We start from the raw sequence: 20,336 nt of genomic DNA on the forward strand, positions 1-20,336 counted from the left end.
TGCTGGGGCCCAGGAGTGCAGCGTGATGATGATGATGATGGTACTAAGGAGTCAGAAGGACATGGGTTCCAGTCTTGGCTCCGCCACTTGTCGGCAGCATGACCTTGGGCAAGTCACTTCACTTCTCTGTGCCTCAGTTATCTCATCTGTACAATGGGGATTAATGCTATCAGCCCCATGTGGGTCTAACCTGATTAGCTTGTATCTACCCCAGCGCTTAGAGCAGTGCTTGACACATGGTAAGCGCTTAATACCATCATTACTATCACCACGCTGCACTCATGGGCCACAGCAGGTATAGGACTGCCGGAAAGGCACTGCAATCAAGTCCTTTACTCAGTTTCTCAGTCCTGATGCCTTCACGACTTGTCAAACTTGTCATCATCATCATCATCATCAATCATATTTATTGAGCGCTTACCGTGTGCAGAGCACTGTACTAAGCACTTGGGAAGTACAAGTTGGCAACATACAGAGACAGTCCCTACCCAACAGTGGGCTCACAGTCTTCAAACTTAATGCCATTTTCAGGAACCAGCTATGTTTTTTAGTCCATAACCTGCTTGTATATTCCATTCCTCTTTTGGGCAAAGAACAGTGCAAGGCCTTCCCGGTACTGTGCTGGCTGAAGGAGTGTCCGGTGACCTCTAATGCGCTGTCACTATCCTAGTCTGACCTCCCCATCCCTTATCTCCCTTTACACAGTCCCATTATTCCCTCTTCCTCTTATCGTTCCAAGATGGCCCAATTCCCATCCCTTTTGCTTTCCTGGAAGGACCGAAGCAAAGGCGAACTGAAATAACTTCTCATACATCGCAGTGGTAGCCTCCAACAAATGGAATACATTCTCCAGCTGAACGGCAGCCCAGCGGCCTTTGGTATAGCACTCTGAGCCCTCACTCATCCTCTGAAAGGGAGACCTATTGAAAGCAAATTGGCCTCTGTGTGAATTTCGTTGCAAACACCCACTGTGCTTTGGTTGAAGAAATTTTTTGTGCCTGGCACTACTGCTTTGTCAGCTTTTTCGAAATATTCGCACATTTTTTTTTTCCACACATCATCCTGCCTCCAGGCTAGAACAAAGGAGAGCAAGATGGCACAACTCGTATTTTGCTTCCCCCTCTTTCCCACTTAGATTTCAAGTCCAGCTTAGAAACCGTTTGGTTCCAAAGGACCAGTAGCGGGAGGGAGTCGCTCTCCAATAAAAGCCTTCAGAGTTCCTGGAACCTGTCCTGTTGTCATTCTCTGAAACTCAGCTTGCCAGAGTTGTGAGGCTTCTTTGGAGCTGTGGCTTTTAAGCCGACCTTGCATTTTAACATGGTAATGGCATGGATTAAGTGCTTACTATATGCTAAGCATTGATAATAATAAGTATTGTGTTTTGTGTTTTTATTCAGCACTCTTGTGTTTCCTAAACACTTTCATGTCAATTGTCTCATTTTATTCTTTGTCAACCAGGTGAGGTAGGGAGAGGCATGTATTTTTTTCCCCCATTTTTACAGATGAAACTGAGGTCCAGAGGGGTTAAGCGACTTACCTCAGCTCCCACAGCAGGCCAAGGTAGAGCTCAGACTAGAACCCAGTTCTCCTGACTTCTAGTCCCTCACTCTTTCCACTAGACCACACTGTCTCTGCTCCTCTTCCAGAGTAATATTAAGGCCATATGAGGGCCCTCTTCTAAACGATTCCAGTGGCCGTGCTGCCCCACATCCTCACTCCTCCCCCCGCAGAGATGATGCCCACACCCTTCTCCCCCGCATCCTGCATGAAGCATATTTAGCCTCAGAAGAATGGCCATGGTGAAAGGACGTGTTGGCGAGGGGAAGAATTAGGCTGTGAGGCCAGCCACGTTATGTGGCTGATTGGACTCTGTCTCCCCTGAAATGTTGGGTCCTGCTTTAAGTGAGGGAGGCAGTTGCCCTGGCTCCATCACACCCACTTCCCCTTGGCTTTGACTCCACACCTGAGAAAAAAAGATGCAGGGTCGTCGTGCCTGGAAGCAGGAACCTGGACCAGTGGACGGGAGAGTAGTCTAAACACTCCTGAGAGAAGGCCATACAAATGTCATCTTGTTGTTTTCCCCTGCCCTCAAGGCTGGTTCAGTCCCAGGCCTCCTAACGAATCCAGTCTGGATTACCGCGTCAGTCTCCTCGCCGACCTCCAGCGTCTCCCCACTCCAGTCCATATTCCGCTCAGCTTCCCGGATCATTTTTCTAAACAACCGCTCACATCTCTCCACTCCCCATAAACCTCTAATGGTTGTCCATCCACTTCCACCTCCTCACCATCGGCTTTAAAGCACTCAAATCAGCTCTTCCCCTCCCACCATACCTCACTGATCTCCCACCTGCATTCTTCACTCCTCTAACCCTAACCTACTCACTGTACCTCGAGCTCATCTGCCTTGCCTCGGAGCCCTGGACCACGTTCTCCCTGTGGCTGGGCATTCCCTTCCCCTTTAAATCCACTAGACCATCACTCTCCCCATCTTCAAAGCCTTATTAAAATCACATCTCCTCCAAGACGCCTTCCCCGACTAAGCCCTGATTTCCCCTATTTGCCCTTCCTCCTGCCCTGCCTTTGCACTCGGTTCCGTACTCCCTAAATATTTTGATATTCATCCTAGTCTACAACATTTAAATACATGTCCATCTGTAATTCATTTTAATGTCTGTCTCCCCCTCTAGTCTGTAAGCTCCTTGAGGGTAGGGATCATGTCAGAGAAGCAGCGTGGCTCAGTGGAAAGAGCACGGGCTTGGGAGTCAGAGGTCTTGGGTTCTAATCCCAGATCCACCACATGTCTGCTGTGTGACCTTGAGCAAGTCACTTAACTTCTCTGAGCCTGTTACCTCATCTGTAAAATGAGGATTAAGACTGTGAGCCCCATGTGGGACAACCTGATCACCTTGTATCACCCCCAGCGCTTAGAACGGTGCTTTGCACATAGTAAGTGCTTAATAAATGCCATCGTTATTATTATTACTCTGTTGTATTGTACTTTCCCGAAGAGCTTATTGCAGGACTCTGCACACAGTGAGAGCTCAATAAATACCATTATGACCACCTGAGGGTATTGCATCTGCTTTAGAGACTTCCCAACAAGAGCAGGCCCTTAGGCTGGTGACTTAACCAACCTTTTTATTCTCCCCACTCAGGATTCGTTGCAGTGCCGCTCATGGGAGCGAAGGAAGATTAGTTTGGCTTCTTGATGGTAGAACTCATACTACACTTAGAGCCCATAGCTTCCCCGCCCTGATACTAATCAAATCTATTGGTTTATAATAATAATAATGGTATTTGTTAAGCGCTTACTATGTGCAAAGCACTGTTCTAAGCACTGGGGAGGTTACAAGGTGATCAGGTTGTCCCACGGGGGGCTCACAGTTTAAACCCCCATTTTACAGATGAGGTAACTGAGGCCCAGAGAAGGGAAATGACTTGCCCAAAGTCACACAGCTGACAGTTGGCAGAGCCAGCATTTGAACCCATGACCTCTGACTCCAAAGCCCGTGCTCTTTCCACTGAGCCACGCTGCTTCTCTTTAGGTATGCGATAGGCTGTCTTTTGAAAAGTGGTACCTGAAATGTCAACCAGGACTGCCTAGAGATGTGTAAAGTAACTATAAGACAAGGAATTTTAGCTTAACTCGTTCTAAAGGGTCAACTGGGAAAGGGGTAGGTCGGTTTTGTGATTCAAACTTAACTAGATCGGGAATTTTCCAAGCCATATGGAGAAATGAAGAGAAAGGGAGGGGCGAAGGGGTTCTCCAGGGAATTGCCCAAACTTCAATTGTAGCGGCTCCCAGTCGGTCATCTTTGTATCTCACCTCCTGCCGGGCACCCCTTTCATCTTAAAGCCGCCTGTTGTTTTAGAAGGGAAACCGTGAGGAATTAGTGTCAGCATTCCTTGCCCTTTCTGAGAAAGGAGATAGGGAATGTAGAAATAGGTTCCCAGCAATTATTAGCAGACTACGCCCCATTAAAGTGGCCAAGATTGATTTTATAAAAGCGTCTTCCTCCTCAGTGTGGTCTCCAGAGACCCCAAGAGATCAGGGCATTGCTAGTAAACATGTGACCTAACGCTTCTCTGTCAGGCAGCAACAGCAAGGTCGGGGCTGACTGAGGTGGGGCTGTTAGGTTCATTTTGTGGTGGAGGGCTCCAACTCCTGCCTTCCGTTTGAGCCGCCTTATTTCCCTGCCTTCCAAAGATGCCTCAGTGCTTAGGCTAGCAGCGTCTCCCACCTAGGAGGCTCTCAGTCAACAAATACCTTTGGGTGGTGACACCGAACAGCTCCCTGTGTGGCTCTCCTGTTCAGGAAAGATGGACGCTGCCGTCTGCAGGCTTTGGACACCATCCGTTGTGTGCTAAGGAGCCCTCTGTTTCTTTTCAAGCCAGCCCCTTGTCTACCATCTCTGACTTCCATCCCTTTTGCGCCACAGAAACTGCCCTCTCAAAGGTCACAGATGGTTTCTTCCAAATCCAGTGGCCTCTACCCCATCCTAACCCTCCTTGACCTCTCATCTGCCTTGGACAATGTGGACCACCCCCTCTTCTGGAAACGTTATCCAGCGTCAGCTTCACTGACTCTGTCCTCTTCTGGTTCTCCTCCTATCTCTCTGGCCACTCATTCTCGGTCTCTCTTGCAGGCGCCTCCTCTGCCTCCCACCCCATAGCTTTCGGGGTCCCTCAAGGTTCAGCTCTAAGTCCCCTTCTCCCTTGTGGCTTCAGCTATCACTTCTATGCTGATGGTACCCAAATCTTCATCTCCTGACTTGCTCTCTGTCCCCCTCTGCAATCTCCCATTTCCTCCTGCCTTCAAGACACCTCTACTGGGATGTCCTGCCGTTACCTCAAACTTAACATGTCCAAAACAGAACCCACTTTCTGCACACTCTCCCACTTTTATGCCCCCTGGAACCCCCACCCCCTTCCATGTTTTGGTAAAAAAAATCTGGTCACTGAAATGATTCTCTATATGTTGCCAACTTGTACTTCCCAAGCGCTTAGTACAGTGCTCTGCACACAGTAAGCGCTCAATAAATACGATTGGATGAATGAATGAATGATTCAGATTCCCTCCATTGGAATATGCAATTTTGAAGATCGCTCCTGGGGTTCATTCTGTCTTTCCCAGCACCCTCCACCAGGAAAGACACAAAGAGTGATCGGAAGAGAAAGAGAGAGCTTAGGAAGTCCCAGAACGCAGAACGACACCAGTGCCACCACCCTTCTTAAAATGTCAAGCCAGACCTGAGACATTTCTCTCTATCTCTCCCTCCCTTTCTTCCCCCCCTCCCTTTCTGTGTTTCTCTCTCAAATTGTATTTCATAAGGACAGGAACCTGAATTTTCTAGTACCCGTTGGGTTGAGCTAGACTGTAAAAATTTAGGTTTCTGCAAAGCTCTAGCAAGGATAATTGGCTCTGTGACCTGACCAGAGGCCAGCTCAACTGGGAAGTTCCTCTCTGAGTTTTCCCCCACACCCAGCTGTCCAGTAGTACAGGGGTGGTGGTGTTGCAGACCTCTCGTTAAGGAAAAGTTGCCCTGTAGCACTGACCCCAGGTCTAATGCTGTGTTCATGCTGTATCCAGACAGAATCCTGTCAGAAAAATGTTCCCCAATTCTGCCATTATTCCACGGAAAATGCATAATGAAAAGGAGATGTTCTGGTGCAGCTGGAGTCGTCTCTGTGTGGACAGGGACTCCTGAACAGATCATTTTGAAAAAATCTCCCCCAGCCCAGCAATACCGCTTGTCCTGGATGGCCAACCCTCTCATCTCTCCAAAGTTAGTGAGAAACAATACTGAGACTTGCTATTGCCATGGTGATTAAATGGCATCTGATTAAAATGGTAAAGCGGTTTAAATGGTGAGTTTTGTTAAATCCTGTTGAAACAAAACCAGCATTTAGGAGGGAGTTCTTGCTCAGAGCCTTGAATGCTTAACCAAATGCTGATTTGAGTAGTTAAAAAAAAAAAAGGGAAATGGGATTCTGCTGCATCTCTTTTCTTGTTTGATTTTTTTTTTAAACACTGGCCGAGAGCACCAAGATTTGAGAGCAAACTTCTTCAAAGATCAGTGAACAGAGATTTCCAGGCCGTGATATTGCTGACATGTTTTACCGTTTCCCCAGCAGCACTTTCCTTCCTAAGGTCTCAGAGTGCCTTCACCCAGCTCTTCGGCATTCAGAGCCTTTATAGTTTAAGGCAACAGTCTTTCTGCCAGCACATCACCCCAAGTTAACGATGAACAGTCTAACACTGTTTTCAGTACAGCAGGGCCTAGTGGAAATAGCACAGGACTGTGAGTCAGGAGACCTGAGTTCTAATCCCAGCTGCGCCATCATTTATCTGCTGTGTGTCCTTAGCCAAGTCACTTAACTTCTCTGTGCTTCAGTTTCTTCATCTGTAAAATGGGGATTCAGTTCCCATTCTCCCTCCACCATGGGGTGCAGGTGCTATGTCTCATCTGATTGTATCGTGTCTACCCCAGTGCATAGCACATATTAAACGCTTAACACATACCCCATATTATTATTGTTATTGTTTGTTCCGAGTCTGTTGTATTTTTAAGGATAGTTTCAAAAAACAGATAAAGGAAGTGGATGCAGAATAAACGGAGCCCCCCAAATATCCATTACTGAATATTGATTGTTTCTGCCTGGCATCTGTACTGTTTCTTAGGATGCACATTCACAAGGAGAAGTAGTGTCCTGCTTGGAGAAGGGTCTGGTAAAGGAGGCAGAGGAGAATGACCCCAGGATTCAGGTCTCTGACCACTGCAAAAAAGCCATCCTGAGGGTGGCTGAGCTGTCCTCCGATGATTTCCACCTGGACCGACATCTGTACTTTGCTTGTCGAGACGATCGAGAGCGCTTCTGTGAAAATGTGAGTCAGTTCCATCTTTCCAGTCTCTTTCCACAGCCCCAAATTTAAAAAAAAATCAGAAATATCGATGCAGGGGGACTTTTAAAAACCGAAAAGATCCAACTCAAAGTGGAATTGGGAGAAAGTGAAAAAAATTAATCGGTTTATGGTTGATCTTTTGGAGGTGGGGTGGGCAACAATCCCAAGAAACTCTGTTTGAGGAAACATAGCTAGTGGAAAAAGTCTTCTGCCAGGAGGTAAGACCTGGCTTGGTGGTTTACTTTTGTCTTGTTCAAGGTCACCAAGAAAGAAAGGCAGAGTCATGTACCTTTCTAGGCCTCAATTTCCTCATTTGTAAAATGGGGATAATAAAACCTGCCCTTCCCTACAGTGGCCTTGTGAGCACAGCGGAGATGATTAGTGTCAAAAAGACTATCATTACCTTGATACATAGACATTAGATGTGTGCATCTCCATCAGAGCTGTGCTAATTCACACTTTCTGGAGCATGAGGACCAACAGCCCAGGTAGTTTTTTAGCCCAAGGAAGCAGCACAACCTGCATTTTCCCAGAAGCTGTGGAAGGTGAATGTCAGTCCTGTGTTTTCACTTCAGCTGTTAGAAGTGATCCCCAACCACAGCCATAATAGTAGGTGTATTTAATAGTGTCTGGAAGTATTGTGAGGGAGGCTGGGAGCCTTGCAGAAATGACAGAAGGTAGACTGAAGGATCAATTGATCCTGAAGTTTTTCTGGGTTTTAATTAGCAGAGGCTCTGTGGAAACCTACCAGAGCGATTTCCTGACTGTCCCTCCGGTGACCCAGCATGGACCATCCCTGAGTCATCCTCAGTCACCCAGTGCTGATCATCCAACACCCCTAACCCTCCTGTTTCCATCTCCTGTCTTCCCTTCTAGAATATAAACCCGGTGTGGGCAGGGATTGTCTCTCTTTACTGCTGAATTGTGCTATCTGAGCGCTTAGTACAGTGCTGTGCACACAGTAAGCGCTCAAAAATTTGATTGAAAGAATGAATGATTGCTGATGGAGGTGAGGCGTTCTGGGAGAGATGTATGTATGGCGTCTCTCTGGGTCGGAGACAACTCTACTGCATAAGACAAGGCTCTGAACAACTGGCAGTATTCAAGAATTGCAGGAATAGCCAGCCTCTCCGCTGACTGTGTTGGGACCAAGGTTGCTAAATTGTATAAGAGACTGAGCTATTTGGCCAAGTGCACATTCCATTTTGGAAGCTAAAACACGGGCCTCCAATTGAAGCAGACCGGCATTGTGATCCCAGGCTGGAAGAGCTATCTGGTTTATATATTAGCCTCATGTACAGTCATCAACAATGTGAGCGTTTCATTTTGCAGACTCAAGCTGGAGAGGGCAGAGTCTACAAGTGCCTCTTTAACCACAAGTTTGAGGAATCGATGAGTGAGAAGGTGAGCATTAATGTTAAGTGGCTGTTTGGTCTTGAGTATAATCTCGTGAGTCCTTCCCCCCTTAACACAATTTTAGCCGCCCTCTCCCCTCCCCTCTCCTCTGTTCTCCTGGGATTTAAGCATGGGGACATACCTGGGAAAGGGGAGTAAGGCTGGGGGAAAAGTGAGAAAGATTCCCTCAGGGCCGGGGGATAAATAGTGTTAGGTGCCCCAGTCCAGAAGTCAGGCAGGTTCTGGAGAGCCACCCTCCCCAGCCCCCGACTAAAGTCGGGTCAAAAACCCTAGGCCTTGTTGAGCCCCCAGGTCCCATCCTACTCCACGGGGGCAGCTATCTTGCCTTTTGGGATGCAATTAATGGCTCCCCACACACAGACTCAAGTCCACGGGTGAAGGAGCAACAGGGAACAGGCCCCCCTGACTCCTCCCGGCCTTGAGTATTGGAAGGCTTGGAGTAACTGACCACTATCTGAGCAACTGTATATTTCATTCTGGGGCCTTATATTAGTCTCAGCTCTTGTCCTTTGGTTTTGTATAAGACCAGCCCTTGGAGTCAAAGTACCAATCCTGCTGAAGCATCCTGCCCAGTAATGCTAATGGACCACGACAGTAGTTAGGCACATATTTGTTGGGTTCGTTGTCCTTGACTTCCAGGACACTTAGACTTGGAAAAAGCAGACTGCAGTACCTGTCCTTACCCTATCATTTTCTTTTTTCCCAGCATCGTCTCAACCTACAGTTGTTCCCTCTGTTGTTTGCTGTCAAGTCCCTGAGTAAATTTTTATAAAGAGCATTATGTAGGTTTGAAAGTGATCATTTGGGGTTTCTGGGTCCCTGGTTGATGCACCTGTTCTGCTTGCAAAGGATTTTCACGGCAGGATGTATTTGTGGACCACTGAGCCTAGCTGTAGCCAGCTCCACTGATCAAGAAGAGCAGTGGTTAGACTTCCCAGATTATCTCCTTACCCCAGCAGGACAGTTGCAGTTTGGATTCTGAGGAGGCCTTCACCAGAGCAGCTCTGTCGAATGGAAAATGGAGCGTTTATTGGATTTCCCCACAACCCATAGTATTTTAGCCCTGCAGTGAATGCAACAGCGAACCCTGGCTTAGCATTTGAACTAATGAATAGGCCTCTATAATTCAACGTGGTGACATAACCTTCACATTGATTTTTAGTTAAAGTGAATAAGAGTGGTTGATTTTGTAATGGCTCCGGTTTTGGCACTGCTGCACGCCTGTTTGCCTGTGCTAGATGGAATGTGTGTCCAGCGGAGCCCCGGTGACTCAGCTCTCTTCCCACCCTCTTTCCTCAGTGTCGTGATGCACTGACAACAAGGCAGAAGCTAATTGCCCAAGATTACAAAGTCAGTTATTCATTAGCAAAGTCTTGTAAGAGCGACCTGAAGAAATACCGGTGCAACGTGGAAAATCTTCCCCGGTCCAGGGAAGCCCGGCTGTCATACCTGTTGATGTGCCTAGAATCAGCCGTTCACAGAGGTAAGAATTCATTTCTCCTCCCACTTGGCCGCACTTCAAGAACGACAGAGATCGAAAGGATTAGAGAGGCACCTGAAGTGCCAAAGGAGAGCCACCTGTAAATATTGGTTATTTCCTAATTTTGCCTAGGTTTTTGCCACCAGGATTCCTCCCTGACACCTACTGGGGAAAGGTAGTCAAGGGTTTGACATTCATATGCAAGGGGCAAAGTTACTTCTGGCTACTTGGTGGAACGATACTGGGAGGAGTTGAAGTGAAGAAAATACATTGCCATGTGCAAAAAAGGATGGACCCTTTTTCCGTATATAAGCCCTCCCTCTCCCCCTCCTAGACTGTGAGCCCGTTGTTGGGTAGGGACCGTCTCTATATGTTGCCAACTTGTACTTCCCAAGCGCTTAGTCCAGTGCTCTGCACACAGTAAGCGCTCAATAAATACGATTGAATGAATGAATGAAAAGCCATCTTGACATTATTTGTCACAAAATGGCGACAGTTCCCTACGTTCTGACTGGATTATTCTAAGCATTTGAAAGCACGTAGTTTTTAGAAAGTGGAGACGTCAGACTTATTCCTGTGGACAGGCGGCTCTTGCGGGCCATATTGTTAAAAAGTGCAAAGAATCGATACATTCCTGGAGCTTAATTAACAACTCAGTATATTATTAAATGGAACGAAAGGAAATTAAATTGGCGAGTCAAATGATCACCCCTCCCTCTGCTGACCGCCATTCTTGAAGGTATAGTTGTTATTGCCGCAGTTACCGTTGGAGCCAGAGGCTACTTCCCGGATTTCAATCAATCAATCGTATTTATTGAGCGCTTACTGTGTGCAGAGCACTGTACTAAGTGCTTGGGAAGTACAAGTTGGCAACATATAGAGACAGTCCCTACCCAACAGTGGGCTCACAGTCTAGAAGGGGGAGACAGAGAACAAAACCAAACATACTAACAAAATAAAATAAATAGAATAGATATGTACATGTGAAATAAATAAATAAATAGAGTAATAAATATGTACAAACATATATACATATATACAGGTGCTGTGGAGGGACAGTGTTCTGCAGAACAGAAGCCCTGGAGGAGAGGCCAGAGTACTTCAGTTGACAGCACAGCTCTTAGCTTTCTGCCCTCTCTGTGCCCATATGTTTGATGTGCCCATCTTACAACTTGTACTAATCCGGTTGATGGGGAGCTCAATATATGTGTAAGATAATACCCCGTCAAAATATTAATATGGTCCTCTCTTAAAGTGGGGCTATCCGTCTTCACCATCCAGTTGTCGTGCACATCCAGTCATAGACCATACAAGGTTTCATTCCCTGACCTTGAGAGGAAGCTTGAGGCTCAGTTGAAAAAGTGTTCTCTTCAAACTGTGGTAATTTGAGGCTCTTAGATGCTACTGTGGTCCTCAATATTCAACGTGGCTTTAGCTGAAATAGTAATAATTGCGGTATTTGTTAATCGCTTACTGGTTGTCAAGCCCTGTTCTAAACGCCGGGGTAGATACAAGCTAGTCAGATTGGGCACAGTATTTAATCCCCATTTTACACATGAGGAAACTGAGGCACAGAGAAGTTAAGTGACTTGTCCAAGGTTATAGAGCAGGCAGTTTGCAGGGTCGGGGTTAGAACCCAGTGTCCTCTGACCCTCAGGCTGTGCTCTTTCCAGTAGGCCATGCTCCTTCCCCATGAAATGTGTACAAGATTTTTTTTTCTGAAGCTTCCCATCTTTCCCTTTTGCTTCTCATGTTCCTTCTCTTCCCAGTTATTGTCCAGTTTTCCACATTCTGTCTATTTTCTTGTATTCTCCCATTTTATGCACCTGTCTCCCCAGCTCCCCTGCTGACTTTGTGCCCATCTGATAGGACATCTCTGTAGAGTTTTCAGTGTCACTGTATGTGGGGCTCGGTGTTTGGCTCTCCCTCACTGTTCTAAGTAGCTGTCCGATGGGGTTCCTCCTGTTTGTGTCCCAGGGTGTGCATATGTGAGTGTTGGAGTTTTTCTGTTTCCCTGAGGTATCTGTGGGTGTATTTGAGGCAGCTACAGAAGGGATATGATCAGAGGTGAGCCGGAGGCCTTAGTTTAAGACATCTCCATGAATCAGTCATCTTCTGCATCAACCTCGGTCCTCCTGTGCCTTACCCCGGCATCATCGGCCCCTGGCCGGTCAGGGCGGCTGTTACTCTAATTGTCTCTGGGTTCGGTCCGTGGTGGCAACTTTCGTAGTGCCAGGGGCAGCATTGACTCATAAATTCCCCAGGAAGAGCCTTGCGGGGAACTGTAATCTTCCCTGAGGGTGGGCGGAAGCTCTCTCCCTGCTTCCCTTCGTGCTCCTTTCCATGTCTGCCTTATCCTTGGAGGCAAGTCTGCACCAGTCTTTATGCCCAGTAGAAAGAACTAGACCGGTGAGATTGCGACTCCCATTTAGACCTCTCTAGATTTTCAGGAAGGGGTGAGTGTGTATGTAAATGTATTGTTTTCCATAAAGGCACAGAACAGCTGACAACCACTTCTTTTAAAACTTAATCAGATTTTTAAGTTCCAGAGACAAGAGAGTGTCAGCTGAAGCTGCCGTTGGCCTGATGTCTAAGGCCCGGAGGCCTCATCGCAGAAGTAATGGGGCCAGATAATTTCTAAATCACTGAACGGGGTTGCACAAGATTGGTGTAAATGCCAAGGGAGGAAGGACAGCACTTAACCCTGAAAAGTTTGTGTTCTCAAACCATCTTGGAAAGTGTCCCCGAGAATAAATCAAGGCTCGGGGAGGGATCTGCCAAAGCTTGTTCGAGTTTCTGGTTCCAGCTCTCTGTTCAGAGCTCTTACTGTTCACCCCAAAACCTAGGTCTTTGTTTCTGGTTGGCTTCTCCTGAATCAGTCTTTGCTTCTTGGAAGGAAAATGGGTTAAATAAGGATCAGGTGAAAGATTTTGAGTCTCTCCTGCCCTATTATGTTCCCTCCTTTTTGGTAACCAATGGCCATTAGGCTTCTCCCTGGTTTTTCTCATTGGAAGACAACCCTCAATGGCTAGAAAATTTATTATTATTTTTAATAATTCACTCATTCATTCAATCATATTTATTGAGCCCTTACTGTGTGCAGAGCACTATACTAAGCACTTGGGAAGTACAAATCGGCAACACATAGTGACGGTCCCTACCCAACAACGGGCTCGCAGTCTAATGATACTACATTATCTATAAAATGATAATTCATTTGTATTGTTCTGGGAGTCTGTCGTCCTCCACTTAGGTTGTAAATCTGTGGTGGATCAGGGTCTGTCTTGCATGTACCCGAAAGAGTGCTTGGCACAGTATTTGTTACTCAGTAAGCACTGAGTAAATAACATGACCAAGTAAATCAGGGCACCAGGAGGATTCTGGTGTTTAGCACCCTACTTATTCAGTATACTCTAGGACTCTGTTGTATTGTACTATCCCAAGTGCTTTGTACAGTGCTTTCTACATGGTAAGCGCTCAGTAAATCCCACTGATTGATTGATTGTGTTTGCCAAGATGGGAACAAGTCTGTCTGTTTCAGTTGAATGACAGGAGAGAATTTCAAATGGCTCTCAAGTGGAATGCTACCATTTTCTTTAAATTTAAATTTTATGTACAGAAATGCTTGAGACCCTACTTAGCTAGGTAGGTTTATGCTTTATTTCATCTTCAAGTCCAATGATGACCTTGCCAGTCCTGCTTGCTTCCAGCACACATGAGCGTGTTCTGGGTAACGTCCCAGATCTATTCTAGCCTCAACACAATAACCATGTGAGGCATCCCTAAAGCTGCTCTCTGGCAACTCAACACTGTGCATCGTCGGCCAGAGACCAAGGTCCTTTTGTGTAGCTTCAGAGATTACACTGCTCCAAAGGTGGATACGTCGCCACAATGAAATGGATGGTAGGGACGTAAAAGAGAGTGAAAGATAAGAACATGTGTTGTACAAGATTAGAATTCCTTTGAGGGGGTCCAGCCAACCCAGGATAAGGAGTAGAGCCGACTGTCGGTTTAAAGATTGACGCTACTGGCTGCAAGATTGTATCCGTGGGCTGGAGTGTTACTCCGAAGTCAGTTCAGGAATACTGGAAATTCAGTCTCACAGCTCTAGAACAGACATTTACCAGGCAGCCAAGCCGATCTAAAAATAATCCTCAAGTTGGGCCTTTTCTAGGCAACATGCCATTTCCAAGCACATACCAACAATGATGATTTGCTTTTCTAGTGTTGCCCCCTTAGATCACCTGATCTGATTAGTCAACCTGCCAGTGACGCAGCGTTGATACATAACTTCAGAACTGTACAGCCAGAAGAAGTACATATGGAATAATAATAATTATGTTAAGTGCTTACTATGTGCCAAGCACTGTACTAAGTGCTGGGGTAAAAATACAAGATAACCAGGTCTTCCGTGGGGCTTGCAGCCCAAGTAGGAGGGAGAACAGGTACTGAGTCTGCATTCTGCAGATGAGGGAACTGAGGAACAGAGAAGTTAAAGCAACTTGCCCCAGGTCACACAGCAAACAAGTGGCGGAGCCGGGAGTAGAACTTTATACTTGAAGGCTTTGACCAAGATGAAAACTTTTAAATCTTGATAACAGGAATGACCTAGATGGTTTTGTCCTGGAAGACTGTGTACTGTTAATCTGTGAGTTGGCTCCCAACCCTGTTGCCCCACCGTTAACTCTTTGTCATCTTTTTGGGCAGGGAACTTAACTGTTTTTCTATGCACAAAGAGATTTCTCTAACATTGTTTAGTCCATAGCCATCTACAAGCATTTATTAAGTCCAAGCTGCCTTGAGATTCATTCATTCATTCAGCTGTATCTATTGAGTGCTTACTGTGTGCCAAGCACTGGACTAAGCGCTTGGGAAGTACAAGCTGGCAACATACAGAAACGGTCCCTACCCAACAACAGGCTCAGAGATGCAGCGTGGCCTAGTGGAAAGAGCACAGGCCTGGGAATCAGAGGCCCTGGGTTCTAATCCCGGCTCCGCCACGTGTCTGCTGGGTGACCTTGGGCAAGTCACTTCACTTGTCTGTGAAGATCCAGTTCCTTCATCTGTAAAATGGGGACTCAATCCTTTTCCCTCCTACTTAAACTGTGAGCCTCATGTGGGACAGGGGTTGTGTCCAATCTGAGTAACTTGTTACCTACCCCAGCATGGAGTAAGTGCTTAACAAGTGTAATATTAATAACCATAACGTGTCTACTGTATTGTACTCTCCCAAGCACCTAGTACAGTGCACGTCACATAGAACTCAATAAATACCAGTGACTGAGTGTCATGTTATCCTTCCCTTGGCCCAGGTCGACAGGTGAGCAGCGAGTGCCAGGGGGAGATGCTGGATTATCGGCGCATGCTGATGGAAGACTTCTCGCTGAGCCCTGAGATCATCTTGAGCTGTCGGGGTGAAATAGAGCACCACTGCTCCGGGTTGCATCGAAAAGGCCGCACACTGCACTGTCTAATGAAAGTCGTGCGTGGGGAGAAGGGCAACGTTGGAATGAATTGCCAGCAGGCGGTAAGTGGAACACTGCCCCACATCCCTATTTTGTCATCTGTGGAGCGAGACCCCCTCCCTCGCTCCCATCCCGCTTTAAACTAAGGGGCGTCAACTGACTTTCAAGACTTCAAGTTAAATCTGGTAACCAGTGTAAATATTGAATCAAGAAAGACTCTTTAAGCATTTAGTAAGAACATGAAATGTGCTGGTAGTTCGAAAAGCGGGAGTTTTCATTTACAATTAGTAAGGAAAGCCAGAACCATTTAATAAAGTAGGTGAAAAATATTAATTGTGAGGTGTTAAAGGAAACGGTAACTTTCTAAGGGCAACACACCAAAGCCAGCTTCTCTACCGAAGATGGAAGAGAGTCTGCTAGTGAAAGAGAATAGATGTATCTTAGATGCTTTATCAACCGGTTCAGTCAAAGCTGGGAGGGATGAAGGACTCATCTCAGGGCCTGAAATCTTATCACGAAGATATCCAGTAAGTGTTTCTGTAAACAGATCGGCAGAGTGACCTTCTGGAGTGCTAGGCCAGAAAAGCAAGCAGTGCGCGATTCCTGAGAAAACAGGGTTTCCAAAACAGCAACTTACTTGCTTGCCTGCCTGTTGGAATAAGCTTGCTGGGTTTATTTCCCACCTTTCAGTTTTTCCATCACCTCCATGTAGGTGTCTTTCAAACTCCAGAACCTGTCTTAAACTGGTGGCATCAGAGTCAAATTCATCATTTTTAAATATGCAGCTCTCATAAACCCCAAGGATCCCATCATCGTGAATCCAGAGTAAAACAGAGCCCTGTACACACAGTATCCCTACCTATTTTATCTCGGTTTGCTGCTTTTCTTCATATCATTTTTGCTAGAGACTCTTTTGTTCAATTGAGATTTCCAACTATATTGTTGTAACCCCGCGGATGTATTTTTTTCGTTCAGAGAACATGGAGTACAGAATTAAGCTTATCATCCTCAACTTACGTGAGCCGAAGAGCCGGCTTCTCGAGGAAACTTTTATAAACCGCAATCAATCTTTTTATTTGTTTCTTTAGTGACATGTTTATTAAAAACCGAATATTACTTTGATTTTATTTCCCAGCGGAAGTCAGGAATTTTATGACCTTAATTCATTGTGAGGAAAATGACTATTGACTCCAGATGACGAATAGAACCAGTTATCGGGCCTCATTTTTCACTCCCCCCTCTAGTAGCCAGAAAACCCAGTTGCCTTCCAGCCAGGCGGTTCCATGAAGTGCTGTGAAAAACAGCTCTCTGCTTGGGGTAGTAATTGGAAAAAAACACCCCTGCCTCCTTTCCAGAGCCTCCAGGTAGGCTCCCAGGGAAATATTTGGAATTGTCTCTGATTTTCCATCGTTTGCTTGGGATAGTTCTCTCATTTGAACTGGCTCTGGATGGCCTGGGGAGACCTGAGCTCCAGGACATTGTCTGTGTCTGTGAAGAATCAGCACCAGTCTCAGATGCCCTGGTAGAAATCTGGCATTTGTGGATCCATCCTTAATGACAGGGAGAGAGGGGGCGGTGAGGGGAAGTGGTTAATCCAATTCTGAAGGATCAGCAAAATGAGGTGCTTCATTTATCTAGGTACTTAGATGCTCTAGTCGACGAGTAGAGCCAAGAACTGGCTATTTCTAGGTACCTCATTTCTCCAGAAGGCAGGGATGGTTGCGTTTTTCTTTTTGGCATTCAGCTCATTTAAAGAACTGGTGATTCAAGTTGAAAGCAAACTGCCCCCCCATGCCCCATGTGGATTTTTAAAAGACAGACCCCTTACAGGACAGTCAAAGCATCAGATGCCCTAGGAAGGGGTGACTGTTTTAGGCTTCGGTCTCTTAAAGCTTAATTATAGATGTTTTCCTTCATGTGTGCTAATCAAGGGAGAAAATAATGCTCTTCTATGGAGGTTTGGAGGCTACCAGACTCTCCCTGTACTATTCATTTGAGCAAAGAGCGCCTCAGAAAGAGAGGGGCTTTTCACATGTCACCACTTCATTTTTCAAGGTTTGAGGTACTGAGGAATGTGTAGAAGAGGTCAATCAGAGTGTTACCCACTCTTAATTTTTTTTAATACTGTGGTGCAGTCATTAAAATTTGCTTCCTCACTTGCCTGCCATTCCTAGATATTCAAGGTTCGTGCAAGGATGCCTGAACTTTGGAATAGATGTGGAATACACAATCTTCTAGACTGTGAGCCTGTTGTGGGGTAGAGACCATCTCTATATGTTGCCGACTTGTACTTCCCAAGCGCCTAGTACAGTGCTCTGCACACAGCAAGCGCTCAATAAGTACGATTGAATGAATGAATACATGTGCAAAGCTTGCTATCTGGGGAAACGAGTGGTCTTGTAGCGTCAGATTTTTCTGGTTTTTGTCAGTCGTCATAAAGTTAACATTGGCTGCAATCTTTGGCGTTTTATGCTGCCATTGCCACCTGTTTAGAAGCTAAGAGCAGGATAATTAACTTCCAGCCAAAAACAGATTTATTGGACATCTTTTGTGCCCCACCCCCAGGCAACGTAAGGCTTCCTTCCTTGATTATGAACTTCCTATTGGATAAATAGAAGCAGCTTTTTCCCTTCATTTCCTCTGATCTGTGTTCCCTGGTAATTGTGCGATGGTGCCAGGGCTCCGATTCCTCTGTTTATTTACCTGAAGGCATTTGAGTAAAATTGTGAAAAGGAGCAGGGGAAATGAAGGAGTCAACTTTCTAGATGAGGAAAATCTATCACAAAATGGACATTGAGATCCAAAACAGAGGATGGTCGGACCCTGACATAAAACTGGTTCTAATGTGTAGATTTCAAGATTCCTTGAATTTATAGCATGGTTTTATTTTTCCAGTGATCTCATTTTAGCCTCAGAACCTCCATCTGAAGTAGAGAAAGGCAAGTGTTATCACAGTGAGGTTAAATGACTTGCCTGCGGCCTCACGATGAATCAGTGGCAGAACTGGGTCTAGTAGAAGTAGTAGTAGTAGCACGTATTGAGTGTCCAGTGGTGTGGTGCACTATAGAGTAGGCATTTGGGAAGTTCAGAATAAAAGACTCACCCAGTCCCTGCCCATAATGAGCTTATGTTCTAGGACAAAATCCAGGCACAGGCTGTTTCCCCAAAGCCCTCCAACTTCAAAGCGTAAATGCACAAAGTCATTTTTCCTACATATCGTGATGCAGAGAGAAACTGGCAGAGAGTAGGTCCTGGCTTCCTCTTGATTCTCACCATGATGGTTGGAGAGAAAACAGGAGAGTTAGCGTATCACCGCCTCAGTTGAATTTCTCAATTCTAATGTGCAAATTTAGTGTTCCCCATATATTCCAACTAGGGAGCGTCTGCCCTGATAGATTTGTTCCGCTGCACTCTGGTTAAAAACGAGACACGTGGACAGAGAGGCAACCTTCTGCCTATCTAAAGGTCGCTTCATCTTATTTAGCCCAGAATTTGATTTTGGAGCTTCCTTGCTGAAAATGAGACCGTCACAGGCCCTTCCTGTCCTTGAAGGTGAAAAAGCCTGCATGAGTGGGATTATACCAGTTGCCAAAAAAATCTCAGAGGAGGTGGGGAGGTGACTGGCACAGGATGGAGTCTTTAGCAACACAACTTGCCATTGTGGGATCTTCACATTGAGTGACAACAGTCTCTTTAGTCTGCAACCTGCCTACTGGCTAAATTCCACTTTTCTCCTCTCCGATTTCCCCTCGTCTAGCTTCAAACTCTGATTCAAGAGACCGACCCCGGAGCAGATTACCGCATTGACCGAGCTCTGAATGAAGCTTGTGAATCTGTAATACAGACCGCCTGCAAACACATAAGATCTGGAGACCCAATGTGAGTGCTTTATTAGGTTGGCAACGTGAGCCTGGAGTGGACGTGCAGATGACTTGTGTAGACCTGTCTGGTCTAGGCTGTTAAGGAGCATGCACCAGCATCGTCTGAAATGAGTGTGGGTGGGGAGATAAGTCTCTTAAAGCCACTGTATTCCTGCCCTATGTGGCATTCACACACCAACAGTAAGTTAAAGAAGCTCCCTGGCAGTAAGCAATATTTGGTTCGTAGCCTGGACCAGATTGGGCCTCTGACTTTAACCTCGAGTCGTATGGTGGGATGAAAGCCACAAAGAGCTTTTCAGTTGCCAAGCCCCAGAGATAGAAAGGCCCCATAAAGATAGGTTGGCAATGCTTCTGTATGTTTGGAAGGGTAATGCCCTGTATTGTTTGCTACCAGACTTACAGCAGGCTGTAGGTTAATTATTATCTGTTCAGATATGGAAAATAGAGTATGAAGTACCCCAAAGAAGTACACATTAATAATACTTAACCCGTAAGAAGTTCCAGTTTTATTCCATATGAAAAACCAACTGAGCCTCCCTAAAAATAGGCTTGGCTTGAATTCGTATTTGCAGACAAGTACAGGAGATAGACCAACCCTTACAGCCCCTCTCACGGCTGTACAAATGGATTGCAAAATGAACTGTGTTCATATCTTTCACTGCTGGATTTAATAATAATAATTATTATGATATTTGTTAAGCGCTTACTATGTGCCAGGCCCTGAACTAAGCACTGGAGTGGATACAAGCAAATTGGGTTGGACGTAGTCCCTATCCCACATGGGGCTCACGACCTCAGTCCCATTTTACAAATGATGTAACTGAGGCACAACAGAGGGAAGTGACTTGCCCAAGGTGATGCAGCAGACAAGTGGCGGAGCCCGGATTAGAACCCGTAACCTGTGGCTCAGTGAAAAGAGCCCGGGCTTGGGAGTTAGAGGTCGTGGGTTCTAATCCCGGCATTGCCACTTGTCAGCTGCGTGACTTTGGGCAAGTCACTTCAGTTTTCTGTGCCTCAGTTCCCTCATCTGTAAAATGGGGATTAAGACTGTGAGCCCCAGGTGGGACAACCTGATTACCTTGAATTCCCCCAATGCTTAGAACAGTGCTTGGCGCATAATAAGCGCTTAACAAATGCCATCATTATTATTCCAGGCCCATGCTCTATCCACTCACTGCACCATGCTTCTT

General features: G+C 46.0%; 1 protein-coding gene across 1 annotated transcript in view; it reads left to right on the top strand.

The window, feature by feature from the left end:
* Positions 1-20,336, top strand: part of GLG1 (golgi glycoprotein 1) — a 144,791-nt gene that overhangs the window by 97,464 nt on the left and 26,991 nt on the right. Inside the window, exons 5-9 of the mRNA XM_038753357.1 lie at positions 6,683-6,886; positions 8,237-8,308; positions 9,620-9,803; positions 15,113-15,327; positions 19,023-19,144. Of these exons, the coding sequence (XP_038609285.1) occupies positions 6,683-6,886; positions 8,237-8,308; positions 9,620-9,803; positions 15,113-15,327; positions 19,023-19,144 (797 nt within the window). The remainder of the gene's footprint in view (positions 1-6,682; positions 6,887-8,236; positions 8,309-9,619; positions 9,804-15,112; positions 15,328-19,022; positions 19,145-20,336) is intronic.

The sequence above is a fragment of the Tachyglossus aculeatus genome, chromosome 11 (assembly GCF_015852505.1).
Source record: "Tachyglossus aculeatus isolate mTacAcu1 chromosome 11, mTacAcu1.pri, whole genome shotgun sequence".
NCBI classification, from domain to species: Eukaryota; Metazoa; Chordata; class Mammalia; order Monotremata; family Tachyglossidae; genus Tachyglossus; species Tachyglossus aculeatus.